General features: G+C 45.2%; 2 protein-coding genes across 12 annotated transcripts in view; both read left to right on the top strand.

The window, feature by feature from the left end:
- The window catches only part of TMEM229B (transmembrane protein 229B), a 65,061-nt gene that overhangs the window by 32,421 nt on the left and 18,476 nt on the right, over positions 1 to 14,164 (top strand). The window contains exons 1-4 of one of the 11 annotated variants that reach the window (XM_030559749.1): positions 2,915 to 2,994; positions 8,992 to 9,145; positions 9,711 to 9,799; positions 13,445 to 13,578. The exons of 5 other annotated variants lie outside the window; for them this stretch is intronic. Coding sequence is in view for 1 of the 6 variants with exons in the window: in XM_030559747.1 (XP_030415607.1) it covers positions 2,947 to 2,994 (48 nt within the window). In the remaining 5 variants the exon portion in view is untranslated. Of the gene's footprint in view, positions 1 to 225; positions 316 to 2,860; positions 2,995 to 8,991; positions 9,146 to 9,710; positions 9,800 to 13,444; positions 13,579 to 14,164 lie in introns of those variants that run through there. 5 more of the 11 variants (XM_030559750.1, XM_030559752.1, XM_030559748.1 and 2 more) reach the window with 5 other exon arrangements.
- The window catches only part of RAD51B (RAD51 paralog B), a 651,811-nt gene continuing 640,558 nt past the window's right edge, over positions 2,912 to 14,164 (top strand). The window contains exon 1 of the mRNA XM_030559741.1: positions 2,912 to 2,994. The gene's annotated coding sequence lies outside the window, so the exon portion shown is untranslated. The remainder of the gene's footprint in view (positions 2,995 to 14,164) is intronic.

The following is a 14,164-nucleotide window of genomic DNA, read 5'->3' as shown; positions in this document are numbered from 1 at the left end:
CCCAGAATGGTTGCTCTCCTGAGTGGGGCATCCTAGCAAACTAGGCTGATCTCCTTCACTGGGCAGTTCCCACCTTCGTTTGGCTTTTCTGAGAGGCGTGTGTCAAAAGCTCAGCTTCGTTCTGTCAGTTTGGCAGGAGAATGCCTTATCTCTCTCCTGGCAGGCACTGCGCCTGCCCCTCGTGTTCTCTTTGGAGCAAAGAGTTGCTGAGCTCTGGGAGGCTGAGTGGGCGGGTAATGAGTTTGAGCCTGCGTCCCTGGTATCAGACTTCTGAGGGCACGATAATCCCTGGGGGGGAAATTCTTGAGAATACAAGTAGGTCATTTGTTTCTGCTTCTCTCACTTCCTTTACTTTTTCTTGTCTTCCCCTCCCCAACTGGCTGTTGCTTGGCTGCTCAAAATGCTCTGAAGCAGTTTCACAGTGTTACTTTAAAGCGTACTGTTGAGATAAAAATTATGGTCCAGGCCCTCCAATGCAGCGCAGCCACTTTATACCACACTGCTGGTATAAACTGCCCTGACATCTGGTGGAACAGGCCCAGGCAGGATCACCTCAGCGCAAGCGTGGTCCTCCAGTGGTGCAGAGATGACACAGGGGTTTATGCATCACTTCCTGCTGCTGGGGTAGGAGGGGAAAGAGGTGTGGCCAGAGGAAATAGTCATGATCAGGACATTCCTGTTGGTAATCCAATCCTTTTTGTTTTTGTCCTCTTGAGGCTATTTACAAACAGCTGAATAAAGCCAATTGAAAATGGCTCCAATTTGTTGAAAGCAGGGAGCTAGGTTGGTCAGAGGTAGTGCCAGGATGAGGAGAGTGTACAGATGGTCATTTAAGCCACCCTTGGACACAAACCTCTGACCTGCACTCCATAGATCATCTGCTTCCCATACTGAGGCCAATATATATACCACGTACATCTCCCTTATCTCCCTGACTAGTAACAATAATATTTTTGATCATTACAGTGGAAAGAATTTTGAAAATCTTTGCCCCACTGAAGCTGTTTGTCTGTTCTTTGGACTTTACTCATCTCAGACAGTGATTGATCAGTTTCATCTTATAGGTTGCAAGACAGCACCAGGCTAAGTTTAAAGGGAGTATTAAAAAGCTACTAGATCTGAATGATAGCCTTTTACATTGGCTCCGCACAGGTGTAAATGACTGCACAAGCTGCAATGCAGTGGAGAATCAGGCGCTGTGAGGTGTCTGTATGATATGAGGAGTGATTGCACATATTTCAAAACTAGTGATTTTAGGGATCCATAGGTAGCTTGGTACTTGTGGATTTTATCAGCATCACTTCCTTTTAGTATGGATGGAGCCGAACAGTTGAATTCTTGCTTGCCACTGATAATGCATCTCTTAGAATAGACAACATAACACAATATATTCATCTAGTGTGTAATACCTACTTGGTTTCATGTAAGCTCCTCCGCACTGTGCACATGCCAACCTGAAGAGAAGAATGGGCAAAATGCCCAATGCCTGCTACCCTAGGGCTGTCAGTGTGCCCTTTGAGAACCAAGACCCGCAAGACTCAAGGATTCAGGCACTGAAACTGCAAATCTTCTGTCCTTTGTAAAGACTGGGACAACGTAGGCTCAGTGTCTGGTTCCACTTGTTCTAGGTCAACAGATGTCATGTTTGCTTAATAGGTTTTAAACATGGATTAAAACTAATTGAGGCTAATTTAGTTTAAACACAGTTTGGTTGGCCAGGCTGGACAGGACCAAACTGTGTTTCACTGAAGTTTAGAAACTGTATTCTGGCCTAGATAGCTATCAGGAGCCCATCACCATAGCAGTGCCAGTGCCCCCATGTTCACTCAGTCCCCTGCCCAGAAAGACATTGTTTAAGCTGGTGTCTTGTAGGAAAAGAAGAAAAAGGAACAGTCTCATTGTACAATAAGTGAGTATTGAAATAAAAGGTTTGCTTAGACTTCATAAATCAGTTATGACCTGTCAGGTGAATAAGTGATAAATCCGAATGGTACCAAGGTATAATATTGATATGTTAGAGACTGAACCTCAGTAAATCTGCCCCTTGGAGGTGCAGTTATCAGCATTCCTAAGAGCTATGTGCCTGCATTAAGGAAGGAGCAGGTCCGTAGTGTTTAGCTACCAATTAAATGCATCTTTTTAAAAGTAATGAATGAAGTGGTTATTTAGATTTTTTTTCTCTTTTTAGGAGGCATTAACTATGTCCATTCCTAAGTAAAACTCAGGCTGAAGTTCTAAACCAGAAGTTAAACTGACCATAACTGCTGTAGGCATATGAATGGCAAGATTAAGGGCAGGAAATACACTGATCTCTGAGACTCCTACTACAGAACAGTGCAGAGTGATTAACAGTACAGGATACCTGTGCCATGGCTGGCTGAGACCATTCTCTCTCTGTATAACAGCTATTAGTTATATGCCACCTGGGTAAGATTTATGTTACAGTTCAACAGGTCAGCTGATCTGGTGCTTCAGCTAAAAGGTCCGGGTGGCCTTGTATAATTCAAGAGCTCCTCTGAGAGTGCTGCAGGCTCATTGCTGTGGTGTGTCTCTTCCTTCCAGTACAGAGTGTGGCACCGCCACAGCCACTGTGTTTGCAGGCAGTTAGGAATTGCGTGCCTTCTGCAAAGTGAGGAGACCCCTAGTCTCTCTCAGAGGGAGGCCACTGAAACTAATAGGAGTTAAGGGTGCTCAATGCTTTTTTTTTCCTTCTCTTAACAAAATTAATTTTTTGGAGATGGAGGGTAAATTTCCTGAGTGGCATTAACTAAAAATGACTTCAGCTGCCAGAGAACTCTGCAGACAGGAAGTGGCCTTCACACCACTTCCTCTTGGAAGTTACTGTGCAGAGTGAGCTGCTATGTAGTATGAGCACTGGCAGAACAGGGTTCTCTCTACTTTCCAAGCAACTGGGAGAAGCCTTTGCAGTGGGATTTAGCCTCCAAGATGCTGTGGGGTGCCTGGAAACTTCACCTCTCAAGAGAAGTGAGCAAGGTACATTATATCTCAATGTTCTGTTGGTTTTTTTGCATGAGAAGACATTCAGTTTGATACTGTCCCTGAGACATGACCACAGCCTGACACCAAGGTAGTTAGATTAAAGTGACTGAGCAAATAGTGTAGTTCTCTGGTAGACCTCTGACTTTTTCTCCTTTGCCCCCTTATGTCCTAAGGGCCTCTGATGACTATCATTAATGTTTTTGTAAAGTTAGTTTAGTGTTTGTGAATGGTGTTGGTTTGACAGCCTGGAAGATTTGTGTGCTCTGTTTATGAAAAAGAAAGCAAAGCACCGTCAATGACCGTGTCTGCTTTCCCGACAGCAGTCTGCCTCAATGCTGCCCTGGAGAGACCTGCCTTTAGGGGCAGGAGCGGGAATTCAGAACTCCAGTCGACTATGGAGACCGGCTTCTGTGCTGAGGATAACAAGAGCGAGAGCCAAATAGTGTTAACTGTGGGGAAAGTTTGATTATAGAAATATGGAGGTGTCAGTCATTGGGACTGAAACATATACAAGAAAACCAGAGAGAGGGAGCCAAATGTGCTTTGGGATAGGGAGAGGGCCGACAGGACAGGACGCTTTCTCAACAGCCTCACTCAGAAAGGAAACAGGATTCTAATTTTCAAATTCCCCTTTTCTAAAAGGAATCCAATTCTGACTAAGAAACACTTGGTATAGAAAGCTCTCTGGGACAGGGACTCAGTTTAAGCACTGTGCAGGCATAGCGCAACGGGACTCCTAAACTGGTTGAGATGTCTAGATTTACTGCAGTATAAATGCTATAGTAATAATAAAGAGGTTTATGCTTTGCTCTGAAGTATCTGGTACTAGATACAAGTGGAAAGGATAGAAGACACAAGGGAGTATTGTTCATTCCTGTGTACTTTAGGTTTTAGCACACTTTTATTTTGAAAAGGTTTTCTTTTTGGTTGATCTGTGTTTGTATTCTATCCATCCATTTTAGGAAACACAATGGCAATAGCTATGTTTTTGTGAGAGTAAATATAGTCTCTGCTGGTTGATGGGCCTAAGACTTAAGATCCCAGTTACACTACAAAAGACTGAAAATCACTTTTTAAAACTGGCTAGTCTCGATAATGGTTTCCAAAAGCTGTTTGAATCAAATTATGCCCCATCTATTCAGGGAGCAATGCCAGATTACTGGAAACCATTTTAAAATTGGTATTTAAGAACAATTTCCTAGTATAGTCAATTTTGTAGGGTAAAGGGATGGCATTAATGATACAGTCCTACCTCACCCATTTTATCTTTGATCTGCACATAGCAGCTGTTGCACTGTGGACAGAAGGAAGGGCTGCAAAGGGATGGCATTAATGATACAGTCCTACCTCACCCATTTTATCTTTGATCTGCACATAGCAGCTGTTGCACTGTGGACAGAAGGAAGGGCTGCAATAGTCTAGCACAGAAACATTTGTTGCAGCTTCTCAGGCAAGTTTCCTTTCAATAAAACTGAAACAGTGGCTTGTACCAAGAGAAATTACTGTCTCCGTAGCCTCCCTGAGCAGGTCTGTTGTCTCTACGGTACTCTTCTCAACCTTGACTTGCCTGAACACCTTTTCAGTTGGGTTTTTTTGGCTGTCCAGTAGTTCATCCAATCAAGGTGAAATGTTCTCCAGTCACAGTGAGCTACCCAGTCATCTTCTCAGCAGCCCCTGCCTCACTGCTTGTGTTTTCTTCCTGCATCCTACATAGCAGAATGGTGTTGGTCTGCCAAGGGGGAGCCACAATGAGTAGCTGCCCAGTGGTCCAGTTTGGAATTACACCTCCCATGTTAACACTGCAATTGAACAAAATACTCTGATTAAGGTAGTTCTAAACAGACTTCAATAATAAGAGAGATCCTATCTCCTAGACCTGGAAGGGACCCTGAAACATCTTTGAGTCCAGCCCCCTGCCTTCACTAGCGGGACCAAGTACTGATTTTGCCCCAGATTCCTAGATGGGCCCCTCAAGGGCTGAACTCATAACCCTTGGTTTAGCAGGCCAGTGCTCAAACCACTGAGCTATTCCTCCTGCTCCCTTGCTATAGTCTAACGTAAGGGACTAAACTGCTCAAATGTATCCCTTTGAAGGGCTTTCTTTACTCTCTGTGTTCACCTGTTTGGACATGCAGCAGCTTTGTCTCTCTCCTGCTCTCTTCCTTTCAATAGATGCCTTGTTGATACTTGAGTGCAGCTTGCTCTGAGTGATCCATCAGCAGCCCAGCAATGAGAGGAAAATGGCCTTTGCTTTCCAGACCAGTTAAGGTTCTCAGGCAGGTTTGTTTGAAGGAGCCTGATAAGAAGAGAGTGGAGGCATGAAGCGTGTTGAAGTATTCTGGTATTCCCATATTTACCTGGGCCCTGTAATAGCCACTGAGCAGCAATGCCTCTTCACTGGCTCCTTCTCACAGAAGGGATCTATCTCCAAAAGTGACTGACTACCTAGGTATAGCAAGGGCGGGTGAGGATTCACTAGCTTGTCCCCCCGATAGCCCACCCCAGCAAGGCCTCTACAGTAGCTGAGCTTACAGTTTTAATAGTGAGGGTTAGTTGCCCACTGGAACAGCTTACTGCGGGTGGTAGTGGCACTGACAATTTTTAAATCAAGGCAAGCTGTAGTTCAAACAGGAACTAATTCAGGGAAGTTCTATGGCCTGTATTATGCAGGAGGTCAGACTAGATGATCACAATGGTCCTTTCAACTTTCTAATCTATGAAACACACCTTCCATCTCACTTCAGTGTGTTCCTTCTTGCTCCTCCATTACACAATCACAACACTTCTCCATCCCACCTCCATTAATCCCCTGCCTCAGATCACTCATCTGTTTTGTCCTGCAGCCTTTCCCAAATGGGACTTTGGAGCTGGAGCCCCCTCCAGCCTCTCATTTCCTTCTGTGCCTTGATCTCCGTGGTCACCGAGAAGCTAATAGAATTCTGGGCACGGAGTTAGAGGTTGGAGGAAAAGGCAGCAGTCAGGAAAGTCTCCCCTCCTAGCAAGGATCAGTCCTATGTGACAGGGCTCAAACCCCAGTCTCCCTTTCCTACTGCATCCCTGCCTTTATCAGGACCGCTCTAGCCGCCTCCATCAGAGCTGGGTATTGGCTCCTATTTGGAGTGCTAGCTAGTGGGAAGGGAGTGAGAGTTCACCGTGACAGCATTCCCTGCCCCTCTGGAAAAGAAGGCTTCTGTTCAGTGACGCCCCTTGTCAAGGTTCCTTCCCCACTCTGAACTTTAGGGTACAGGTGTGGGGACCTGCATGGACACTTCTAAGCTTAATTACTAGCTTAGATCTGGTACACTGCCACCATCCAGAATTCCAGTGTCTGGAGCACTCTGTCCCCCCAAAACTTTCCCCTCCCTGGGTTGCCTTGAGGGACTTCACCAATTCCCTGGTGAACACAGATCCAAATCCCTTGGATCTTAAAACAAGGAGAAATTAACCATTCCCCCTCCTTTCCCCCCACCAATCCCTGGTGAGTCCAGATCCAATCCCCTTGGATCTTAAAACATTCCCCCTCCTTTCCCCCCACCAATCCCTGGTGAGTCCAGATCCAATCCCCTTGGATCTTAAAACAAGGAAAAATAAATCAGGTTCTTAAAAAGAAAGAAAAGTAAAAATCATCTCTGTAAAATCAGGATGGAAAATACTTTACAGGGTAATCAGATTCGTATAGCCCAGAGGAACCCCCTCTAGCCTTAGGTTCAAAGTTCGAGCAAACAGAGGTAAAATCCTCTCAGCAAAAAAGGAACATTTACAAGTTGAGAAAACAAAAATAAGACTAACACGCCTTGCCTGGCTATTACTTACAAGTTTGAAACATGAGAGACTGATTCAGAAAGATTTGGAGAGCCTGGATTGACGTCTAGTCCCTCTTAGTCCCAGAGCGAACAACCCCCAAAACAAAGAGCACAAACAAAAGACTTCCCCCCACCAAGATTTGAAAGTATCTTGTCCCCCTATTGGTCTCTGGTCAGGTGTCAGCCAGGTTTACTGAGCTTCTTAACCCTTTATAGGTAAAAGAGACATTAACCCTTAACTATCTGTTTATGACACCCTTGCCAGCCCACCCTGCGAAAGACTGAAAGTGGAATTAGAACTTGCAGCCTTGGAAATGTGTGCCCTCTGAGGCAAAGTTGTTGTCAGTACTTCAAGGAGGATGTATTGCAGATAATTTGTCGTGATGTGGTAAAGTTGCGTTAGCCCTGAAGTTAGTTCAGGACTTTCGATGCCTCAGGAAACTGCAGGATAGCATCACACAAGGCTGGATGTTCCCATCAAAGCTGAATTGCCAGCTAAGTTTCAATTTTAGAATCGTTATTTCTGGAAAGAGTATGAAAGGCAGAAAGCCATGCCTGGATTCTGCAATACTAGGAGGAGTTCATGGCACCAGCAGTTAGAAAAATGATCTTAAGATCCATAGGCAGAGCATGCTGGCTCTAGAAATCACAAAGAGAATCAACATGGGATTCAGTCTAGGGCCAGACTGTTGGCCCAAGTCAAAGTACAGGGGGTGCATGTAGGGCTGGCAGCATGTGTTTGTGAAAAGGTGGCTTAAATCTCACCTTTGTGTTCTTCGTGCAGGGGCCGATCCCTTTGCTCTTGGAGTAGTATGAAAGGTGCCCTAATTTATACCAGGCTGCAATGGCCCGAGGGGATAAAAATGCGGCTAAAGAGCAATAGAGTTCAAGTGCAGGGGCATCCAGGGCAGGCCATCTTTCTCCTGCTACACTGGCAGCAGGGAGGAAGGGTGGTGTGAGAGCCCCTGCATTGGCTCTATGCCACTAAAGTATCCACCTTGCACTGGGAGGATCTTCCCTTGGCTAGTTAAGCCAGCTTTAGAGCCACATTTCACTGACAATGTAGAGCCAAGCAGCTGTCCTTTACTGGGGAGTCTGTCCCCTCATTTATACAGTGCCTTTTCTGATTCTAGCTGCCCCTCCTGGCCCTGTTCTCCACCGTCCTGGTCCCCGTGTACTTGCTGGCATCACTGCACAGTGAATGTGATGTTGGGTAAAATGCAACTACATCTCTACCCCAATATAACGCTGTTCTCGGAAGCCAAAATATCTTACCACATTATATCGAACTTGCTTTGATCCGCTGAAGTGCACAGCCCCGCCCTCCCGGAGCGCTGCTTTACCGTGTTATATCCGAATTTGTGTTCTATCAGATCGCGTTGTATCGGGGTAGAGGTGTATTCTGATCTGGTAGCATTTTATGCCGTCTTTGCAAATGTGCAAATGACAGCACAAGGCAGTGGAGAATCCAACTCACTGTGTGAGAACTACTCTCCTGGATCTCAAGTTCCCTGCAAGATAGGTCTAAAGTTCCTTGGCCTCCTTATCCTTCAGACAAATGAGCATTGACTGTGTGGTGGGGCCAGCTGTACTAAGCCATCATAACTGGGGATTCGTGGGTTGCTTATTGTTCTCTATTTTCAAGTGTCTGCATTGAAGAGCACCTGGGTAATAGAGAATAAAACTCATCACTAATTCCTCTGACAGTACAATATGTTTCCACTGTAATGATATGCTTTGAAAACCATGGCAGCAGTGAACTAATCCTTGTGGTAAGATATTTGCTTTAAGCCAGGAGAAAAGTAGTTTATTCCCACAGAAACTGCTTAGGAGACCTACCTTTCCCAGCTGTAAACACAGTGGCTCTTTTCAGAAATGTGTCTTAACAGTCATGCCCACCAATGGCAAAACTTCAGAGTCAGTTTTTATGTTGCACATTTGTTTGTTTTAAAGTAGAGGTCCTTTGCTCACTGGTTGTAATGTTTTGTTTTTTATTTTTATTAGGCAGAAGGAACCTTTACTAGAATTGGCCAAATAGGGCCCTATCAGACAAGAAAGAAGGAATTTTAAGGTCTTTGGGGACAAATTGCAGTAGCAAGGAAAGAACATATTTTAATGAATACTCAATAGTTGTTTTTTTTTAAGTGTATCCTTTCTCATCCTCTCCTCATCCCCCATCCCCATCCAGGAATGATATGATATTTGTATTGCCTAGAACCTGTGAACTAGGACCTAAGAACATGGCAGAACGACACTACGGAGACTCCCAAGGGACATGTTTGGTCAGAAAGAAACACAGTATTTTGAGGATTATTATGAGGAATTTCAGGAATCCCAGATTGGTAAATGGCAGCTAATACAAAGGTTCCTGTGCTGGTTTTCGGAGGAACTGATTCCATGGCATCTCTTCCTTAGCGTGATAGAAGGAAGATGTGCTTTTTGGCGGGGGTTAGGGGGTGGAGGAGCTACAGAATTGCTATCAAGAGAACAAGAAAAGGGAGAGAGAGAAAGATTGTGGTTGGACCATTTTCAGGACCCTCTGGAACATAAGAGATGGTAAAAAGTTCAATAAAATTGAAAGGCCCTTGAAGGGTAATTATACTGTATATGAGAGCTCTGGGGTAAGATAAATATATTTCACAGTGGGAAGGTTTTTAAAAAAATGTTATACATTGCCTTTGCCTTGGGTGTTCAGAAAGATTTAGAAGAAAGTGCTGGAGAGAAGGGAATTTGTTTCCCCCAGTTGTACCTTTATTCGGAAAGAGGTTTGGAAGCTGCCATTTTGTTCTTCACTAAATAACAGGTAGAATTTTAGAAGTCTAATTTGCCTGTGTTTGCCTGAGACAAGCTAATAGATACTGTCATGTTCAACATTTCTAAAAGGAATCTTTTACTCTCCGCTTCTAGCTCCCCAGAAGCTTAACATCATACTTGTTTTACCCTTCTCTATGACACTTTGTCTGAGGATCCCTGGGCATTGTGCAAATGTCAATGAAGTAAGTCAACACATAGGACCAGGGCCGCCCAGAGGATTCAGGGGGTCTGGGGCAAAGCAAGGGAACTGCGGCACTTGTACTTACCCGGCTGCGGTCCGGATCTTTGGCGACATTTCAGCGGTGGGGGGCCCTTGAGTCACTCTGCTTCTTCGGCAGCACTGAAGGGCCCCCCACCGCCAAAATGCCGCTGAAGACCTGGATTGCCGGCGGGCCAGGGCTTGCGGGGCCTGGAGCCTGGGGCAAATTGCCCCACTTGTCCCCCCACCTTTGGGCAGTCCTGCATAGGACTCGTGAGAGGGAGGGAAGTCTTGTTATCCACATTCGTTAGGAAACAGGCAAAGACAATTTAAGTGACTTGCATGAGGTCACACTAGCAGAGGTAGAAATTTAGGTGTTCCTAATTTTGTGCCTTAGCCATAAGACCCTACTTCCTCCAGAATACCCTTCCTAAAACTGATACGTGTTTTCACTGCCAAATGTGGCTTCCCTCCATTGCACATTGATGTTGGTTTTGATTATCACAGTTTGCTCAGAAGAGCTGGGCTGAACATTTTGGTTTATTATTGTAGGGTTGCTCCTGAGCACTGGCTTTCTCACATTCGGTTATTGTAGGGTTGCTCATGAAGGATGCGCTGGTGGAACTGATTTTCTTTTTGGAAAGAAGATTGGGGAATATGTTCAGAAAAGAGACACACATTTAAAGAACTGTGTGGATTTCCAAATGGCTTTAGGAAATCACATGAGAGGTGACAGTGCCCTGATCTTGATGGTGTCCTCCGTCCTCCCTTGAGGTCTGCTGGCTGCAGCGACAGTGCAGAAGGTGATGGGGACTGCAGTGCTTCCTTAGGTGGCTGGATGCTGTCAGCTCCAGGATTCACTCATCACTTTGCAAAAACAAACCAATTAGCCATGATGCACGTAGCGCTCTGCTTGTTGCTGCACTTGCTGCCATCCGCTAATACAATATTTAGGCTCAAACTTCCAAAAGTGGCTACTGATTCTGATTGCAAAAATATTTGGGTGCCCTTCATAACAGACGAGGGGCCAGATTTTCAGAAGTACTGAGCACCCACTTCTCCAACTAGGAGGTCTGAGTGCTCAGCTCCAGTGACACAAAATAGCCCTAATGCTGGCTTGGACAGCTGATGGAAGATTCCCCTGGTGTAGGAGGATCCATGGGTGGCATTAAGCCACTGTAGCAGCTCCTGGTCCTGACCTCCTGCTCCTGACCACTTGAGCAGGAAGAATAGCATCTGGTATTAATTAGAACAGTCCTGTCCCCAAGGAACCTTTCTGGCAGCCAGAGACTGGAGGAGTATGAGGAAAGCCTAGCAATGCTTCCTTCTGCTGCCAGTCATACTAGTTCATTGTATGATAGGGGTCAATCCAGATACCACTGAGCCCTAGCATCGGAGTGGGGCAAATGCCTTTGTACACCCCCCTTTCAGCTCTGCTAAGTGCTGCTCAGCTGCAGCTGAGGCTTTGGCCCAGGGAGAGCAGAAGTAGGTCCTTAGCTAACATTATCCCTCTTAGGCTTTTTCTACATTTCCAGCAGTGTGCAGCGTATATACACTGTTTGCCCCCTGGCATGGCTATAAGTATCAGTGTAGGTGGGGAGGCACTGCTTAAGCGAACACACCAGAACCATAAGGTATGTGCCCTACGCGGCTCTCTGTGTGCCCAAGCAGTGCCTCCCCTGTTATTTTTAGCAGGGCAGGGTCTCACTGCCAGAGCCTTTCACTGCCACGTGTAGCTACACACTGCAGTGTAGACACAGCCTGCTTTTCGCTGTGGCATGTAGCTACAGATACCCTCCATGCCTCCACCTGTGTAGGCCAGGCCTTAGACTCTTTGTTCATTGCTGTGCTGTTAATTTTCTCTCCTGGTAATTACACTGGGCCTGCCCCCCATGAGCACTTGGAGGTAGGCAAACTTTGAATGGCCAGCCAGTGATATAAACAGAACCTATTGGTTGAGAAATAAAGTACCGCAGCATAACCTGTTAAACACAAGAAGTTATCTAAAGCAATGAAAACAGTGACATACATGCTTATTGAAATCCAGTTCATAGCGGAGACTACCACAGGCTTTGGGACGAATGCTTCTTGGTAAAGTCACATCTGTAGTTAGGGAGAGCTGTGAATTATATTTTATGGGTCTGTAATTCCGATCTTGTGTACATTAGGATCCCAAGGTGGATGGATTTATCAGTTTTTTACGGGTCTTTCATGTGAGTCTGGCACTTGCAGGACTATAAGAAGGTCCTGAAATTAGGCGTCTTCCTTGCATAGAGATACAAGCTATGTTCTTCAGTGTCCCCACTCTTCTTACAGAGACAATGCAATAGTAGGGTAGTATGCAGGAGTGCTGATAAGCGAGTGAACTTTATTTCCTCCCCCCAGTCACCTGACCCGGGTGAGAGATACAAAGGTTAATACACTTGTCACATAACATGGATCAGTATCCACTGATTCCTGTGGCTGTTGTTACACTGGCTGTCCCCCACCCTTCTGTCAGTGAGTGACAGTCATGGACCCTCAAATATTCCCACTTGACCAGGCCATTCGTTAGCGATTAAGAGGCCTCTGGGGACCAGAGTGGAGTGCTGGCAGGAGCCAACCTCTCACTCAGCAGCACTTTGCTTTGAGTAGCACAGGGTTGCTCCTGATAACCCCCCACATGTGGCCGAAGGATTTAAAACTTTGCTGCTAGTACTATGCCTGCAATTCGTCTCCAGAGTAGCCTGGCTGGCTGTGAATGAAATGCCAGTCTCAGCCATGGAGTCAGTCTGTCCCAACAATTCTTCATAAGCTGCTGGATTGCGTGGACAGGCACACATGCATTATTTAATGATAGTAGCAATTAGAAGATTAGAATCAAACCCCCATTCTATTAGTCTCTGTACAGATACAAAAACTTGGTCTAAGAATGTATGTGGGCTGTGCATGTGTATGATGGATTACATGTGTGTGCACATAGACCCAGGGATGTGCATTTGCATGTGTAGATGCACATGTATGTGCAGACATAAATAAGTACATATGTTTGTGGTTCTATTCATGCCTGTCAACACATTTGGTGCACATGTCAATGTGGGTGCATGCCTGCTGGTGCATATATAAATGTAGGATGCAGGTATGAGGGGGCTTGGGTGCCTGCAGACATGTGCATGGGATGTGAGTGTGTGCATGCATACAGTACATATGCCATACAGTACAGTTATCGGTACAGTAGCAAGCATCCCTCATCCTATTGTAAACATAGAGCCTCTGTCTTCATGGCTCCCATGTTAGTGTTGCCATCTGCCAGGTTTAGTTGCAGTTTTCATTCTCTGCCCTACATTTTATGGCCCCTGGATGAGGGTAATGGGAAAGTGCAAGCTTTAAACTCTTTTTACTACCATTTTCCATGGTTAAAGTCAGTAAAATGACTACATTAATGATGATGTCTACATGTTCTCCCTTTACTCCGTGAGCAGTCACCTAGGGGAACTGGGCTGGGGCTGGCTTCTGGGCAGCATGAATGGAGAAGTATTACTGTTAAAACCCACAAGGACTCAACTCCTATGGCTTAGCTGGTAATTGGATTCATGTAATCTTCTTCGGTCATCATTCTTTTTTTTTAATTGTATTCATATTCTCTCAGGGACAGATTTGAGAGATTGGCAGGGATCAGCTGCTGCCACCAGCTACAGGATGTACTGGACAAGACACCAGAAGTGATTGGAAAGTGGGCCTTGGAATGGGAAAGAGACAGACATTAAGAGGCAATTACACAATGTAGGCATGGGGTCTTGCTTGTATCTTAAAGTATATTCTTAAAAACATGAATATATATTATTATAAAATTTATTCTCACTTCTTTTGGTGAATGTCCTTGAAACTTTAAACTTAGTGTTGATTGATTTAAAAAGAAATCTTTGAATAAGGAACTGGGAACTGTGAATAAAGAACCAACTTCAGCCTTCTTGAAGTTAACCTGAGCCTACATACATACACCCCATCTGGGGGAACTCTCAGCCTTCAGTCCCCCACTAACTTGAAGAAATGTCCCATGAAAAACTTTTTTTTTTTAATATTGGCAACTCAGAAGTAGATATGTTACCCTAAAAAGCATCCAAGGTAAGCTTGCCAGCCTCTATGGGGGTGCAGGGAGGATGTGTAAGATCTGGGAGAGCCTTTGGAAGACAGGGCACAGATCAGTTGATTTGGCCTTGATCCACCACAGCATGAGAGCTTCTAGGTAGAAGAGTTTTGACAAGCAAGCAGATTGTGTTCTACATTTTTGATCGCACATGACACACACTAGCATGTTCCGCAAAGCGCTTGTGTGGCAAATCTGCCATGCTCTGTGGGCAGGAGCGGC

The sequence above is a fragment of the Gopherus evgoodei genome, chromosome 4 (genome assembly GCF_007399415.2).
Source record: "Gopherus evgoodei ecotype Sinaloan lineage chromosome 4, rGopEvg1_v1.p, whole genome shotgun sequence".
NCBI classification, from domain to species: domain Eukaryota; kingdom Metazoa; phylum Chordata; order Testudines; family Testudinidae; genus Gopherus; species Gopherus evgoodei.
This window is presented reverse-complemented; position numbering and strand designations above follow the sequence as displayed.